The following is an 18,165-nucleotide window of genomic DNA, read 5'->3' as shown; positions in this document are numbered from 1 at the left end:
TCCTGACCCCCGCCAAGACTTACCAAAACTCCCTGGTGGTCCAGCGGGGGGTCCGGGAGCTATCCCCTGCACTCAAACCCTCGGCTGCCGGTTTCAAAATGGTGCCGATAGCCTTTGACCTACTATGTCACAGGGGCTATCAGTGCCATTGGTCAGCCCCTGTCACATGGCCATCGGCGCCATCTTGTGTTCCTACCATAATGATAATATATGACCCCCCCCAAGAAATAATGGTAATAAACCGATCAACCACAAAACAAGTCAGCGATTCTACACTTTTCCAGTTTCATAGGTTTATAATAACCAAGGTTGGCACCTGCAGTCCAACAAGCCCCAACCCATAGACCCATGTCCAGATTAGAGAAGCCAGATTGGTTTAGGATCAAGATTGCTGGTCATGACTATTTGACCCATCGCTTATAGAAGCCCCTTGAAAATAAGCCAGGGCCATCAGTAATTAGAATGAGTCATCCAGGAGGATCACTGAGCTAAACATTGTCGATTTCCCCAATACAGAGAAAGTCAGAGCTAAAAAGATGTGCTTAACATTTTGTTAAATGAAAAATAAAATTAAAAAATGGATTCAAAGCTGAAAAATCAAAATCAAACATATGGAGCAAATGTTCACTAATTACCTTTCAAACACTTCTGTGCTTTTCCGCTTTTCTTTTGGTGTTGGAAATTTCTGCATCCAGCGTTTCATTTTCTCTCTCTCTCTAAAGAGTACATTTCATCATTAAAGTAACTTCAGCCTGAGAAATAAACACCTCCTGCTTACAACACAGCATGCACAAAGAATGAGCTACTCACAGGCTTCCAAGGAACCTTGGCTTTCAGTTATTTTATTTTTTCTGGAACTTTACTTGCGCTTATTACAACAAGAACAAACATAGGAGATATCAGTGGAGACTTCCCCCCCCCTCCCCCTCCACATACAAAAATAACTCCCAGGAAAAATGTGTGTAACACTGATAAATTCCAGGAAGAAAAACAAAAAAACCCCCCACAAACTGAAAACAAAGGTCCCTAAGGCATGAGATAAATTTGCATATATTGAGACTCCATGACATGCAAATTTATCTCACACATATTCATTAGGGATATCCTGAAAACACAACTGGTTGTGGGGCCCCCAGGTTAGGTTTAGGAAACCCTGCCCTAAGGATTCACTACACTCGCTTACCAGTGTTTTGGGAGGGGAAGCAGCAGCTTGGTGTGCAATCTATAAGTGCATTAAAGAAAAGGAAGGCAAGTGCTGTTACTGTCTGATCCTCTCCACTTTAAGGAAATGCAGTTTGCAAAAAACATTCCTGGGGTTAACAGCTGATCTCCTCGCTCTGCCCATCTTTTTTGATGGTAGTCAATGTCATTCAATCCTTTGGAGTTTGGAATGCAATATATATATTTTTTCCCAATATGCTCAGCTTATGCTACGTTTTTGCCTCTGAGCATAGGATTCGCTGCGTTGAACACTGCCTCTGGATTATAAATTAGAAAATTCAACATTTTATGCAACTTTACTAACTGTTGTAGGCTGCAAGATGACCCAACGTGGGCAGGAGCTCCTGTAAGGATCTTATCCGTAACAGTAACTTTGTAAGCCGACTGCAGTTGTGACGGAGATCACGCATGCATAGCTTATTTTACAGTATTTTGGCACACACTGTTGCAGCAAAGAGCGAAAATGGGTTGCGGAAAGGTCAGCTTTGTTCTCCCTGCTTGTCAAGTCATCTGACCACCGTTTAATAATATCAGCAGAAACTCTCGTTTGACAGCAATTAGCGATCTCTGAAGAGCGTCGTCAATGAGCAATAGCTGCATCCAGGTGTTTCTGGCCATTAAACTAAATGGATACCTTTGCGTGCTTGCTTTATGACCTCAAAGTATAACTCAAGGGCTTATATTTATGGGTCAGACAGAGAAGAGACTAAGGAAAAAGAATCCCAAACCAAACGAATCTCAGCTGATCAACACAAACCACATCATAGTAGTGAGTTCATGCATGGGTTGTGTGATTTGCAAGCCAGACGTCTTGCAGCTGTAACTGTATCCTTGATTATGTCCTGGTCCAACCAGAACCAGATTTACATGCCATATGAAAAATACAACAGCGTGCTTACCTGATAGGAGAGAAGCACAAACCTACTTTTTTTTTTTGCTGGGGGTAGGCAATTTTCAAAGATTTCCACAGATGTGAAAAGTGTTTTTTTCCCCACATTGGTTGGCCGTCTGATGACAGCTCTCCCTCAACAGGGGTTACTAGCATGTGCCTTGTTCCACAACCTGCCTACTTTTAGCCAAATTGATAGTGTAGATCAGAGGTGGCCAACTTGGGTCCTCGAGAGCCACAAACAGGCCTAGTTTTCAGGATATCTACAATAAAAATGAATGAGATAGATTTGCATGTACTGCCTCCATCGTATGCAAATCTCTCTCATGCATATTGATTGTGGTTATCATGAAAACCTGGATGGTTTGTGGTTTTCGAGAAGCAGGAGTTGGTCACCCCTTCTGTAGGAGTTGCTCTTGGGGGGGGGGGGGGGGGGGGTTTAGGTTGAGGTAGTCAAATAATTCTTGGTTTACATGTGCATTATTTTCAATTTTAAAAAGTATCTGCAGGTGGGGGGGGGGGGGGGGGGAAGAGCGTACTACGTTTTAGCAGGCACTTAAAAAAAAAAAAAAAAAAAAAGTGTGTTGCCTGTTAAATGGAATTGATTATGCATGCCATGATTTAGCATGAATTTTAGTTTATGGCCTTTATGCATTTAGTCTACCATTCCTACCATTCATTCTTGATAAACTAAAAGCATGGGATTTTCAATTCTGATATGTACAAATGCGCGAGTTTCAAGATCAAAACATGAAACTAAACTGGGCTCTTGGATCAAATATACAGAACTACATTGTGGATTCTGACCTATGTGAAATGGAGCAGAGAATCCCTGCATTGAAGACAAACCCACACAGAGTAATTTATACTCCCTCACCCCAGTCAATTGTGTAAAGTCTGGGATTTGCACATATTATACTTTGGCTCTTTTGATGGCAGTTCAAGAACACAATCTTTACAGTCATCAAGTAGAGCCCAGATTACTCATGTCTAAAAAGTCAGACAAAATTGCCCATGGTAATAAAAAGAAACCACTTTTATTACCTCATTACAGGCCCTATTTAAAGCAAAACAAAACAAAAAAAAAATGTTTTACTCTATACCAGAGATGGCCAGCTGAAGAGTCCCAGACAATTCTGGTTTTCAGGATAACCACAACGAATATGCAAGAGATTGAAGGTAAATCTATGGAGGCAATGCATGCAAATCTCTCCCATGCATATTCATGGTGGATATCCTGAAACGAGGCCAATTTGAGGACTGCAGTTGGCCACTCCTGCTCTAGGCTCAGAATGGTGAAGCCATTTGGAAAATAAAAGTTTAGAAAGGAGTAGTTTTAAAACCAAAATAGGTAAGGCACCACTGCAGAGCCCTCATTTAATTATCCATAGTCTTTGCACCAGTTTTCAAAAAGGAAAACATGCAAGGAATTTCACTAAAGCTTGTTGTGGGTACAAAGGCACATGCTGTCACTTCACCTGCTTTTTGCATGGGTGGCATTTTGCTGGAAAAATATGCTTGTGTTTTCAAATCTGTGTGCATCCTTTATCTTCACAACCTAAACATGTCCCCAGAAATATTTCAATGCAGCTAAACATTCGCACATTGCGAAATAACACGCAATTGGTAAACCACTGCTTTACGTGGGTAAAAATCGCTTTGATACTTGCTTTCCCCAAATATGGACTTATAGCCAGTTGAGATCGAAAATAAAAAGTAAAGCTTATAATGGCATAGGTATAAAAAAAAACCAAAAAAAAAAAAACCACCCCTAAAAATATTTAAAGGTTTAAACAGTGGTTAAGTGGAATCAGTATAGTATATTAAACATTATTTGTCAGTCATTTTTATTCAATGGATTGGCACACTAGGTATTCCATTGTACAAATCATTAGATATCACTATGTAAATGAACATTATTGCATGAGATAGCAAAGAAAATTCATACCTAGGTATGCTCAAACTTGTAGCAAAGTCTAATTCAAAGAATTAAAGTTACATATCCATAAATGTTTTGGTTATAAAACACCTTCAACAAGGTATTAAAAAAAATGTATATAAACACTTTATCATCCTGATCCACTCTCAAAATAGTCTTCAATCTACTTTGTACTGTCGAGCGTGACAGTCTGGACTCCTGACCATTTTCCAGTGGTACCTCTGTGTTTGAGGATCCTGAAGTGCTACAGAACTGCTTATGATCTGAACGATGGATGACTATCCACCAATTCTAAATCAACATGTTCTGATGCAAGGTTAAGGACAGTGCTTACTTTTCAGACAATCTTAAGAATTGTTATCTTTAGGAAGCGCAAGAGAACTTACTTAGAAGCCTTTTGATCTGGGTCAATGTCATCGTACACATCGGCTAATAATAAAAAAAATATATATAATGAAGATTAGCAAAGGATTAATCTCATCAATAAATACTTTAGTACATAATATTATAAATAACATTTCACAGTATACTTCAACATAAATTTGTGTAAGAGATCAGTTAGTAGATAGCATTAACATAAAATGGGTCAATTTTCTGGCATTCCTGATCAAGATCCAAGGTACGAGCTTAAGAGATGTCATGTGGTCAGAATGCTCATTGGGCCATTTGAAGCCCAGGGGCCGACTCGGGGGTGAGGCAGGGGCAGTGACACAGAACGACCTGGCCAGCACGCCCTGCCTCTGGTCCTTTTGGTTTCTGTTCCCTGTATTGCTGCCTTTATTGTGAATCTCACCCATCCCCCTTTTTATTTTATGAAATAGACCTGTTGTTCGTAAGAGTTGTTTATGCATGCTTCCTTATCGCAGCTGGGTGGGGTTAATGTGACAGGGGTTGTCTGTGGCTAGGGCCCGCTGGCCCTGGTGTGGCGACAGACTGGACACCCCCCCCATTACGTGATTGGGCAGTCACCTTGCTTGGATGAGGCGGGTGACAGGAAAGCCCTGGAAATGGTCACCTCCCAGAAGGCAGGGCCTTTGCTTGTTGTGGCAGGACCCGGGCCAGAGATGGCGTGCTACTGCTCCAAAAGGTGGGTGCTCCGACAGCTTTTCTGTGTTATGGTTCGGGTACAAAGTTGTGGTTGTATATATTGTTTTCTTGTAATAAAGCTGCAGGAGGTTTACCCCATATCTGGTCTCTGTGGTACTTTGTGTATGTAGTGCGCTGTGTCGCTTCCCCGCTTCTCCCCTTCCCTAGTGAAAAAGATGGTCACTGCTGCTCGGGTTACGATTGTGATTGTATAAGAAATTAGAGGAAGCACATTCATGGAGATTATTTGTCCAGAAAAGCAAGCTGAAATAAAATGTGTTTTTAGTAATTGTTTTAAACAAATGCATGCTCTTATTATTTTTGGTCACTATGAATTTTCTGTCTTGAAAATAGTCCCATCATAGATATTTGACATTTTCTGGGTCAGAAAATTAAGTGGGATTGTAGTATTAAAAAATTACATTTAACTAACAAGTGACATCAATTCAATCTATTCCCAGAAAAGCCATCAACAGGTTAGAAAATAGTTTGTCCAATAAAAAGAATAAAAGAAAAAGAAAAAAAAAAAAAAAAAAAGTTGGCCTATGGGCCGAGGAGCCCCCCTCCCCAAATTTTGAAAAAAAAAAAAAAAAGATAGCCGTCAAAGCTTTTGGTGGCCATGGAGATTTTGGGAACTTCAGGAAGATAGGCCCACAACTTTAATTTTTATTTTTTTTTTATAGGGGAGCTTGAGGGTTTCAGGCAGTATGCCCCACATCAGTTTTAGTTTTTTTGGGTTTTTTTTTCTTCTAACGAGGGTAGGCAGAAGGGCTATGTTAAATCTCGTTAAGGCAAAGTTGTTTGGGCAGACATTCCTGGATAAGTTTAGATCTTCTCTGGGAACAGATACCCTTAGCTGGCTAAACTTGGGAATATATAGCACAGATATTCAGCGGGACCCAGCTAAGTTTAAGCCCCTACCCTCTTTATCATCTAGATAAATTAGGCAGTCACGAATTGCCTGGGTATAAATCTCTGCCTCCCCCTCCATCGGTTCTTTATACCCCCAGCTTTGTCTGGCTAAGTCCCAGACATGTGTGTCTGTCAGGGTCTTCTCCTGAGGCGGCTGTGGAGGAAGCGGACTTCCGTAGCACCCCAAAGCACTCTGTGTATGCTGTCCCGGGGCTTTAAGAAAGGGGCGGGAAGGCCCCCCGAGTCCTCAGGCACAGCGGCTGTGCCGGGGGATGGCGCACCGGCAGCCGGCCAGCGCACGCAAGATAGACCTGCAAGAGGCAGGCGTAAAAAATAAAATAAGGTGGTGCGGGGGAGGGGAAGCGAAAGAAAAAAGTTCCCTCCAAGGCCGCTCTGATTTCGGAGCGGAGGGAACGGGGAAAGCCATTGGGGCTCCCCTAGGGCTCGGCGCGCGCAAGGTACACAACTGTGCACCCCCTCGTGCGCGCCGACCCCGGATTTTATAACGCGCACGTGGTAGCGCGCGCATGTTATAAAATCGGGTGTACATTTGTGCGTGCCGGGTAGCGTGCACAAATGTAGCCCACGCGCGCGTAGGATTAAAGATCTGCCCCACTATTTACAAATAGTGCACACAAAAAATACTAGAAGATTAAAAAAAAGAAAAAAAACCCCATGAAATTGTGATTTTATTTATTTAGATTTAAAAACCAACAAATTTCAAATGAATATTCATTCCTAGTGGTCACCAGGACAGGTTTGGGAAGCCTTCTGTTATATTTGCATCCAAAGTAGCTTATATAGCTATTCAGATTTAAATGCTATATAGTGTACAAAAAATAGCAATTCCATAAAGAAGACAGAGAAAAAAATGATAGTCTTTTGTATGAAATTATGCATGAATTCACGAAGATCTCCAGAAATGCAATAAGACCCTAAGTATGCATGATAATTATATTGAATACTTACCTAAATTCGGTATTGAATTTGAAAGATTGCTATCAGCAGGGAAGAAGAAAATATTAAAAAATATTACAAAAATGCAGAGTGGAGATTAGGTGTTAACATACTGTGCCTACGTTGCTTTGCGACATCAGGGTGCATTAGTTTTCAAAGTCATACAACTAAACACAGAATCATTCTTACTTCTGGGCCAGTCAAGCGTATATTTTGTCCACAGGTCTTGGGCTGCTTTGTTTAGTGTAAACCAAGTGCCAGGTTTACACAGGAAACATGCCTGAGCCCCTGGCCCACACTCCTTCTGAAGTTAGATTTTTATCTCCCTATTTCTTCATCCTTCTCCAACTTACTTTACAGACAGAAAAACTTGCAGCTTCCCCATTCATATCTATTTCAGTTTTCCATGGATAATCTGGACTCATTGCTAGGGGTGTGCACAGAAATTTCACTCATGTCAGGATTTATTTTTCGGTTTCATTTGTTTGTTTTTATTTTGAATAAAAAACAAAATGAAAACAAAAAAAAAAAATAAATTAAAAATTTCCGTTGATCTCTCTTTACTTTTAAATGTCGGGTCCAGCCCCATCCCCAAAAATCTCTAAACCGGACTTTCTGGCTTGCATTTTTCAAAATGAATATGGGTTGCAAATCTCATGGGAGGTTAAGTTTTAGGACAGAACTTTGCATTTAACTGAAGGTCAAGTTAGGTCAAAATAATTCTTACTCTAAGTTCTCCTTTGATTTGTGGTTCTTCACCTTAAACAAGTTCTTTTCTGTCAAGAAAAGTTTCCCCAGTCCCTTTCGTTTTCCATCTTCCCTGGGGAAAGCAAAGCAGAAGTGTCTTACAGCGTTTCCTCATTTCTCTTTAGTTTGTACATAAAACAGTTAATTCAGCACAAAAAGGGGTAATACCTGAACTTCCATACCTGAAACGTCCACTACAAGCCCAAAGTACCAGGACTAGCCAGGTTTAACTTCTTTAAGTTAGTGGCCAGGTTAAAGCAATACAGAACATTAAAATACTCCTTTTGTGTGTTTCAATTTTTATTGAAAGCATTTCCCCTGCTTGGATTTCTAATGGTATGGCTTCTCTCCCTCTGTGTTTACCCTCCTCTCTCATGTCACCTCCTTACCACGCCCGCCCCTCTCTCACCCTCATTTTCCCCACCATAAAAAGTCTCAGCAGAAGTGAAGCAAGCTCAGGAGCACATGAGTGCTTCCCAAGCCACCTGGGGCTCATTGGTTCTCCAGATCACGAGCCCATTAGCAGTAGAAGGCTCAGAAGTGCTGGCTGCTGTGGTCATGCCGTCCAGGCACCTGGAGCTGGCTTTTCTCAAGCGCACATAGGGTTATAAGGATGAGAGAGGCAACCTCGCTGGGGCATGGGAGACCATGCTTATGCTATCTCCTGCCATTGCCGACCCGATGTAAGATCCAGCTCTGCCCTCCTCCTCCTAGTCCCACCCAGGAGCTAGTTTGGCCTGTACTCGGCCCTTGCAGAAACCAGCTTTGTCCATGCCCCTTCTACTAGACTTTAGGCCTATGTGGATGCGACTGTCCTAGGGCCTAGTGCTGTCACACCAGCCTAAAGATAGCCCTGAATGTGATTAAGTGAACTGAGGTCACTGCCATGCTGACCTTCATTGTATCCCAGGCAAAAAAAAACAACACAAACACAAAACAAAAAATAAAATCATCACACGGATGCACGTAAACCAAGATCAAAGCACAGCAGAAACTGACTATTTCACTCAGGGAACGAGACGCACAAAAATCAAGTGGAGGTGGCCATAAGAGTGCACAATTTAATGTTCCAAAAAAAACCCCAAAAAACAAACAATATCAAAAAGATATTGTAAATGTGTGTTTAACCCACGTAAAAATGCAGTATAAAAAACTTCCTCTCCCTCCTCATATGCTGCCAAAGTGTATATGTGCTGTTTCACAATGTACTTTGTATTAAAAATTACTGAAGTCTCCTACACCTTTAACAAAACATTACATCAGCCTCACCCCCGCCTTCCATGCACACACTTTTCAAAACATTAAATCTTTGAGGCAATTAATTTTAATATGAAACATTTTAATATTGATGATGATACATGCGATTCCACCAGGCGCTGTTACAGAGGGGCAGCCCACTACCATCGGGCACTTAAAGAAAACTACATCTTGTGAGAAAAAGACACAAAAAAATAGTAAAAATGAACTGAGATGTTAAAAGAGAAAATCAGCGATGTGAAGACTCGCCCCCCCCCCCCCCCCCCCCCCGATGTCATGACGACCAGCTAGCGGCGACCCGATTAACGGCGCGATTACACCAGGCGTCGCGTGCCGGGCGTGACAAAGGGGTTTTCCCCTTTGTGCTCCCCTTCATGCTAACCTTTGTGCTCCTTCTAATATAATTATATTTATGTTTATGTTAATAATTTAAACTTTTATTAATGTTATTTAGCTTTTTGCTTTGTTTAAAATTATTATTGACGTTTAAATGTATTAGACTAAGGAATTTTACTTCCTGCTCATTCTGTTTCATTGTAAACCGGTTTGATATGCATTTTATGCAGGAAAAATCGGTATAAAAAAAACTTTAAATAAATAAATAAACAAACAAACAAATATACAGGGTCATTCTTTATTGTGCAATGGGCCGTTATCGCACGAGTCAATGCATGCGATACCAGCCGCATCGCGGCGCTAAAAACGGGGAAGGGGAGGAGAGTGGGCAGGGTTAGGACCCAGTAGCGCTGCGGACGATAATGGGTTTTATAGCAGAATGAAGAATCCCGGGGGTCAGTTAGCAAATATTATTTCTTATTTTCTGAAAAACTATCTAGCAAATATGGTGTAAAAAAAAAAAAAAAAAAAAAGTCTGACCCAGACATGCATTAATCAAATAAAAAACATGGATGGCAAAGAGACTCGTGCCGTACATGCTATCTGCACAGGGCAATGAATAATTCACTCTGACCTGGCTGCGATAACATCTTCACTTTGAACATCGTCGTACGTTTCTTCAGTAGTTTCTTCTGAAACTGAAAGCAAGTCGCCAGAAACAATAAGAAGCCATTGCTTTTGTACAGCACATTTAGCAAGTCAGACAGACAGAGCCTCCAGAGGCAGGAAGCACATTATTATTTGTTCGAGGCTAGCAGAGAGCATTACTGCACGTCTGTTAAACAGAGTTTACTGATCTTATTCTACCTTTTGGTATAGAAATCCAGAGAGAGAGACAGCCTACCCAAAATGTGCTCTTATAGCACATGTTCTGCATGGCACGCTGAAAGGGATAGGTGGGCACCATTAGGTCTTGGCATATATTTTGGCCAATCCGTCCTTAGAGGAACACACAGTGCCCTACCACCGCTGAGCGAGGGATGACCTTGCCTCTTCCTCTTGGAAGTTGGATGTGGCCGTATCACTACTGTAGACAAGCTGACTGACTGTCATCTTCCTTATATAGTCCTTTACCAATCTGGGTAATGAAACTTATAGGATTTGCACGATTCCACACATGGGTGCCAATGTACTAAACTGCATGCACCAAAAAAAAAAAAAGATAAAGAGCCCAATCCAATTATGATAATGTTAAAATCGGTCAATAATGTGCATTAACTGACAAAATCCCATGTTAAATGTTCATTGTGCAGAAAGGCATTAAAAGCTGGGGGGGGGGGGGGGGGGGGGTTGTGGGAGATGACACCAAATGTGTACCTGCCAGCAGTAACGCATTTACACTCCAGCCGCCAGCGGTGCATCAGCATTAGCCTCGGGGGGGGGGGGGGGGGGGACTACTACGATGCCCTGGAACCCCTAGGAGAAGAAACTTCCCCATCTCTGGAATCCGTCCCTCCCTCCTGGAGACAAGGTGAGCCCCTCTCTGCCCCTCCCCTCCCCCCCAGGCGGAGCCCTTCTACATATCCCTTTCCGAAGGAGCTGGTCAGAAGGGCAGAGAGGTCCTTCCTACCACCTCACAGGCCGATACAGTACAGTGCTCTTTGACAGAGCGCACTGATAACCTGTCCTTGGACGCGCGTTTTCCCTTACCCCTTATTCAGTAAGGGGCGGAAAACTCAAAAGTAGGCGCTAATTTCTTCCGGCACTGGGAACGTGCACAGAAAAAGCAGTAAAAACTAGGGATGTGCAGACCAAAAGTTTATGTTCATAAGTCCATAAGTCGAAAGGGGGGGTCATTTGTGGTCAATATGGACATATGGAGAATTCCATAAGTTGAGTCTATGTCCATATGTGCAAATAAAAATTTAAACCCCTCACCCTCCTTAATCCCCCCCCCCCCCCCCCAAGACTTACCAAAACTCCCTGGTGGTCCAGCGGGGTCAGGACGCCATTTCTGAACTCCTTTGCGAGGAGCACGTGACGTCGGCGTCACGTGATTCCCCGCGGGTTCGCTCCGGGACCCTCGTTCGACCCAAAAGGAACTTTTGGCCAGCTTGGGGGGGGGCCTCCTGACACAACAACATGCAGAGCATCCTACTGCTCCAAAATCCTTAACTACTTAGGCATCCTCTCTTATATATTAGGCTCACATCACATCACTCATTCTCTGGACAAATTCTTCTCTTCCCCCTCAAAACACATACAGAAAATAAGTAGCGTTTTACATTTAAGTTCAAAACGAATGCACACCCCTAGTAAAAACTGCTTTTCAGTGCACCCTCCGACTTAATATCATGGCGATATTAAGTCAACGGTCCCAAAGAGTAAAAAAAAAGTTTAAAAAAAAAAAAATTTGAAGTCGGCCTGCGACTGGCGGGTCGAATACCGGACGCTCAATTTTGCCGGCGTCCAGTTTCCAAGCCCGTGGCTGTCAGCGGGCTCGAGAACCAATGCCGGCAAAATTGAGCGTCTGCTGTCAAACCCGCCGACAGCCGCCGCTCCTGTGAAAAAGGAGGCGCTAGGGACGCGCTAGTGTCCCTAGCGCCTCCTTTTGCCTGTTTTTACCGCCGGGCCTAATTTAAATACTGGCAGGTGCTCACCCCCCTCTCCTGCGGACTTTACTGAATCGGCCTGTCAGTGACTCCACCACTCAAAGACAGGGCCATAGTTACTAAGCAGTTGTTGCACAGATACAAAATGAGGGGGGGGGGGAAAAAAAAAAAAGTTTACATCCCTATCACCCACCGGCTCATAAGAGAGCTGAGGATTCTCCCTATAGCAGTGGATTAGCAACCATTTGGAAGGCTTGATGGTGATGGCCTTTATGCATAAAATCGATAAAATCAAACACACTCAGTTTTCAGCTTTGCTTTCCTTATTAAACCAACAATTTCCAAATTCAAATTCCCCACAATACTAAAAAGTGTTGTACTTACAGCTGTCAGAACTGAATGAAGGAGACCAGGTCATCTCCGATCTGCTGGTAGACAGTTTAAAATGTATAAAATTACATGCATAAAACACACTGTTTTGTAGACTTCAATGTGCATTTATCATACTGACAAACACAGATTTAATAACCTAATACCTACAAATCACTTTGCTTGCCCTCTACATCATCATAGACTCCACCGATCACTTCTTTTGGCTTCATGCTCTGTTGGCTTTTAGCAATAGTTTCTTTATCCACTTTCAATGCTTTAACATATACATAGCCAACTGAAAAGAAAAACGTTGCAGAATTGGTGTCGGAATTAGAGAGTGCATGACAGTCAAGATTATGGCAAGCAAAGCAAGAGGAATGACCAGAAGGAAACAAACAACAACAACAACAACTATTCTAGGATGCAACTATCATCCATATTCTCAGCAACTGGAATCAAGGTCACCTTTCCAAATCATCCCAGAATATTCAGAAAAGTAAAGTAGAGTAGTTGACAAAAAAATGCAAAAAAAAACATAAGTTTTGAGGTAGAAAGCTCCTACAAGAACCTGGCAGAGGCAGACCTAAATATTGCAAAATTATATAAATTTCTATGGTAATTCATCACAAACCAAACACATCCTAACCAAACCTTTTGACATGGGAATCAGTTTCCACAATGATCTGCCCCCCCCCCCCCCCCGGACATTAAAATTCAATCCCACTTGGAAGAGAAGAGATACAGATTTAAAAAAATAAAATTATTTCGCTCTTTCCATTCTGAAGTTAGCCAAAAGATATTTATTTTTATTTATTTTAGATTTATTTTGCACTTTTTTCAGAACTTCAAAATGGATTATATTCAGGTACTGTAGGCATTTCTCTATCCCCAGAGGGCTCACAATCTAAGTTTGTACCTGAGGCAATAGAGGGTAAAGTGACTTGCCCAAGGTCACAAGGAGAGAGACAGTGGGACTCAGACCCTGGTCACCTGGTTCATGGGCCACTGCTCCAACCACTAGCTACTCTTCCACTCTATATTTCTATATATGCTATATTCATTGCTGGATATGCACAAAAAAAGGACCAAATAAGATGAGCATATGCATTTTACCACCCTATCGATCCACAGAAGGCAACATGGATGTTCTGTCTTCACAATGCATTTGAATGTTTCTTTAGTATACTGCCACCCTGTGTCAATTTGTGACATTGCTTAGCTTAGAATTTCTTCAGGATTTATTTTCCTTGCGTGGATCGGCATTTGTTTGAATGTTTCTGCTTCTTATTGGATCTTGCTCTCTCTCTATGCCCCTGTCCCCTTCCTATTATTCCTGTGACCAAAAGTTGCCTGGGACAGTTTACTTCCTAAAGTATTTTCAGTTGGAAGACAGCTCATGGCAAGCTAGCAGCTCTTTCTGAACCCTGCCTCAGGCTCCGCAGAAGCATCACTTTTTCACTTTTCATTCATACTCCTCAACTTGCATTACAGCTCCAAGTGTTCCCTTCATATCATTGGGCTTCCAGACAGAACTTATCACACCTATATCAGTCTGTCCTACCTGTGCAGCTACTCTTGAATGCTTCTCATTCTGAATGTGTTGAATCGCTCATTCTAAAAAATGTTATTTGCCATTCAAGAACTGAAAGTTTTCTCTGGTATATCTGAAGGTGGGGAGAAGGTTTAGACTGTCTAGGGACTCAAGCTAGGATCGAGTGCCGAGGGCAATGCAATTGAATTTGCATCCTATGGCTCCAAAATCCTTAACTACTTAGGCATCCTCTCTTACATTAAGCTCACATCCCATCACTCATTCTCTGGACAAATTCTTCTCTTCCCCCTCAAAACACATACAGAAAAAAAAAATTACTTACAGTTTCCCTTTTCATCTTTTGCCAACCATTTTCCACTGGGACAATTGGAAATTCTGATGATGTCAACCACGTCACCTTGTTTCAGTGGTAGCATGCTCTTTCCAGCATTGCAATCCTCATTTACTTGGGCTCTGTACAGTACTTCTTCAGATCCTGTAATCTAAAAACAGAACATAGGCTATACACCCCAAATAAATTTGGTTCAAAATTTTGAGCTATCTTTCTGTGCAAATAAATGACCTATCGCAAAACTTAAGAAAGCTTTAAGTTAATGTATCACATTTAGAAGTGAATTTTCAAAAGGGGTTCCACGCGTAAAAATAGTAGACACAAGTGGTATGTATGTACGTATATGCTATTTTATAAGCGTCAAGAGTATGCACATTTTTGGTTTTGTGCACACGTTTTTATTGGGGAAAGAAAATGGGTGGTCTAGGGCTTTTTAGGGTGGGGCTCAGAAGTACACATGGTAGTTGCTATTTTGTATGAGATGTACACATGAATACTAAAGAACTTATTTGTACCTAATTGACCTTATTTGACCTAATTGACTCATGGAAGTGAAATCTGACTTGTTTACAGTTTTTGGGTGGCAGGTCTGGATAAACTGATGGGGTATCAGGGTGAAGTCTTAGAGGGTCTGGGTGAAATGGAGAAAGACTGGGTGAACTGGTTGAGTTATCTGCATATTGGTGATCCCAAATATGCATGCGAGCAAGCATCTTCAAAATGGTATAGGGGCACACTTTATGAAATACCTTTCTCCATGTTTAATTGGTGTTAATTGGCACAGTATCACGATTATGTCATGTGTAAAATACACGTGCATGGGTTTACAAAGCGGATGCAGAAAGTATGTATTTTCTTGCACTGGAAATGTCTGTGTACTTTTGTAGCAGAAATAAGAGTGGGATGTAAATTTGTCATGTGTGTGGGGGGGGGGGGAAGATCATGGATAAGTCACGATAGAAAGGAAAGTGTAAAATTAAAACAATCAATCACTTGATCCAAATCATAATGAAGATCAAAACATTTCTAACTATCACGCTCTGTAGGTCGCAGTTCCTGGCCCTATTTTTTCATCGTCTTATTTATTTCACTCTTCTTTGACATTCCACGGCTTTTGTCAACTGCAATCGCATTTCATAATTTTCTATTTCGACCTGGAAATGCCTTTTCCTTCCAGCTCAATAATGCAGCATTATGGACAAGACATCTTTAAATAAAAGTCATTCCAACATGGAAAGATTTTATAAATCATTTTCTAAATGCATTTGCAAGGATACGGCACACTTTTGTACCGTAATACGCTCATAGGAAGATAACTTGTGAAAGACCAAAAATGTTATTCAATGAGCTGGCGTCATGAAACAGAAGGGAAATTATCTAAATGATATCTGTTCAAGGATTCACCATCTTGAGAATCTTCCTTCAACTTAACACTGCATTAACAGAGTGCAAAAACAAAACAAATCATTTTTAAATAGTAAAGCAACGTTTCCTAACTTCATTCCCCCGAGACGTTCAGAAGGGTCTCATTCTAACAATAATCGGGTGGAGCCAAAGCAGATTTCCCCGAAAGGCCCAGTGGGCCATGGCCAAACAGTACCGGCTGGCCTGGAAAACACTTTGGCACCATCCAGCAGGCCTCCGGCACCATTTCTGAAGTGCCAAGAGTAAGGGCAGAAGCAAGCGGGCTTCACTCTTGCCTGTCCCACTGCCAGGCCCAATGGATGGGGTAAGTGGGGGATGGGGAGGTCCCTGGCCCCTGGAAAAAAAAACGAATGGAGGTCAGGGGTCAAAAGGTGTCCGGAAGGTGAGGTAAGAAGTATAGCTGAGTATGCCCAAGTCTTGGGCTGGATTTTGTACTGGAAGAGATGGGGGTTGGAGGCGCCTTTTGAGTCACAGCCAGGAAGGCCAGGATTTTGCATTTCTCTTGCAAAGGCAGGTGGGGGCTAAAAGGCTTCCCAATGTTTTTGTTTTTTTGCACAAAAAAAAAAAAAAAAAAAAAAAAAAAAGAAAAAAGAAGATATCCCCAAATTTTTGGGTATTTTCATTGAGCCATTTTTAGTTCATTCCATTTGAAACAAAACCATAAATGACCTCATGTTGCATTTTAAACATTCATTCAAAAAGAATGCACATCCCTAATGTGGGAAGAGAGAGAAGGGTTACTATAAGGACACAACAGGAGAGAAGAACCTTAAGGGGCAGGAGGGTAGGACAGTGACCAAGGTATCTGTGTCCGTTAAAAAGTTGACATGATTTCTAGAGATGAGCTTTGTTTTTCTGGCTTGGGTTTCAGTTCGGGCGCTTCAGATTGTTTTTCGGCAAAAATGAAGCTGGAACCCGAACCTGGAAAAACAAATTAAAAAAAAAAAATCCAAATAACCTACCCCAACCCTTCACGTTTACAGTATTACAACCCCCCCCCCCCCACCACCACCACCACCATCCCAATCCCTCCCAAAGACTTGCCAAAAGTCCCTGGTGGCCCAGCAGGGGGCCGGGAGGAATCTCCTGCACTCGGGCCGTCGGCTGCCAGTATTCAAAATGGCACCGATAGCCTTTGCTCTTACTATGGCACAAGACGGCGCCGGCCATCCATTGCTCTTACCATGTGACAGGGGATGACCAATGGCACCGGTAGCCCCTGTGACATAGTAAGAGCAAAGGCTATCGGCGCCATTTTGAATACTGGCAGCTGACGGCCCGAGTGCAGGAGATTGCTCCCAGCCCCCGCTGGGCCACCAGGGACTTTTAGCAAGTCTTTGGGAAGATTGGGATGGTGGGGGGGGGGGGGGGGGTCTTTTTTTTAAATAAGTGTGCCCCTCCCCCCCGCACTAATCCGAAAAAGAATTTTCCCCAAAGTTCGGGGAAAATCCGTTTCATGGTTCAGGTCCACCAAACCACTACGAATTAGGCAATTTTGTTGAAATTGCCTAATTCGTGATAAATGAATGCACACCTCTAATGATTTCTGAGATAGCTGCGAGAAATACAGTCCTTGTAATATAATCTACTCTTACATTGCACAGAGCAGCACTATTTACCCGAAGATTCATTAAACAAATTCATTATCTGAAAAAAAAAAAAAAAGTAGTTCCTCAGGTGTGATCTATTATCTGGGAAAACTTCAATCATCTGAAAACTGGCTGGCTTCTCAGGAGCGGTTCTATCATGAGGCAGGGTGAGGAGGCGGTGGCCTCAGGCAGCAAGATGTGCCCCTCCAAAACACCTCTACCGCAGCCTCACCCTGCCTTCAAAGTCAACCACTAGATCGGGCAGGGATAAACCAAACCCCTGCCCGATCCACTTAGAGGAAACACCCATCCCCAACCCCAGGCAGCAGGAGTCATGTTTATCCCGATGTCATCTCCTGCTGCCATTTGTTATCCTGAAGAAATCCTTTTTTATCTGAGCATTCATTCTTTGGAAACATCCATTATCCTGGATGGCCTTGGTTCTGACCATGCTGGATAAAAAAAACAAAAAAACAGTGCTCTACTGTAGTTAATATGAAAACAACAATGTATGGTCTCACCATGGAAACACAATTAAACCCCCAAAATTTATGTTCTATATACACTAACAAATAAAAAAAAAAAAAAAAAAAAAAAAGTTTACTACCTTTAGTTTTTTCATTAGCTCTTTCTCTTTTTTCCCTCTCTTTTCTTTTGTAAGTTTTTCCTGCTCAGAGTATGGATTTTCTTTTTCCCATGAGCTTAGGTTTTCCCTTGCCCCATCTGTCATAGCCTTCTCAGATCTTTAAAAAAAAAAAAAAAGAAAAAGAAAAAAGTTGTAATTGTGGATTCGTCTCTCACTCTATTTGCCTGCATGCATTGTAGATGGTACAGAGTCTATCAACCTGATGTCTTCTCCGTGCTTTTTCATCCAGCAACGCAACATTGGGTTTGGTGCAAGAATATTTTAGGACAGCATCGGCAAAGCTTGCAGGTGCCC

The 18,165-nt window shown here is 42.1% G+C and overlaps 1 protein-coding gene across 8 annotated transcripts in view; it reads right to left on the bottom strand.

The window, feature by feature from the left end:
• The window catches only part of FYB2 (FYN binding protein 2), a 59,389-nt gene that overhangs the window by 13,333 nt on the left and 27,891 nt on the right, over nt 1-18,165 (bottom strand). For 5 of the 8 annotated variants that reach the window (XM_029618197.1, XM_029618194.1, XM_029618196.1 and 2 more), the window contains 9 exons: nt 17,833-17,968; nt 14,203-14,362; nt 12,497-12,623; nt 12,341-12,384; nt 9,979-10,042; nt 7,732-7,824; nt 7,017-7,045; nt 4,436-4,478; nt 636-716 (listed from right to left, as the gene is read on the bottom strand). In XM_029618197.1, the coding sequence (XP_029474057.1) occupies nt 636-716; nt 4,436-4,478; nt 7,017-7,045; nt 7,732-7,824; nt 9,979-10,042; nt 12,341-12,384; nt 12,497-12,623; nt 14,203-14,362; nt 17,833-17,968 (777 nt within the window). The remainder of the gene's footprint in view (nt 1-635; nt 717-4,435; nt 4,479-7,016; nt 7,046-7,731; nt 7,825-9,978; nt 10,043-12,340; nt 12,385-12,496; nt 12,624-14,202; nt 14,363-17,832; nt 17,969-18,165) is intronic. The other 3 variants (XM_029618195.1, XM_029618198.1, XM_029618199.1) reach the window with 3 other exon arrangements.

The sequence above is a fragment of the Rhinatrema bivittatum genome, chromosome 10 (genome assembly GCF_901001135.1).
Source record: "Rhinatrema bivittatum chromosome 10, aRhiBiv1.1, whole genome shotgun sequence".
In the NCBI taxonomy this organism is placed as follows: domain Eukaryota; kingdom Metazoa; phylum Chordata; class Amphibia; order Gymnophiona; family Rhinatrematidae; genus Rhinatrema; species Rhinatrema bivittatum.
Note: the sequence above shows the minus strand (reverse complement) of the source record. Positions and strands in the feature narration are given on the sequence as shown.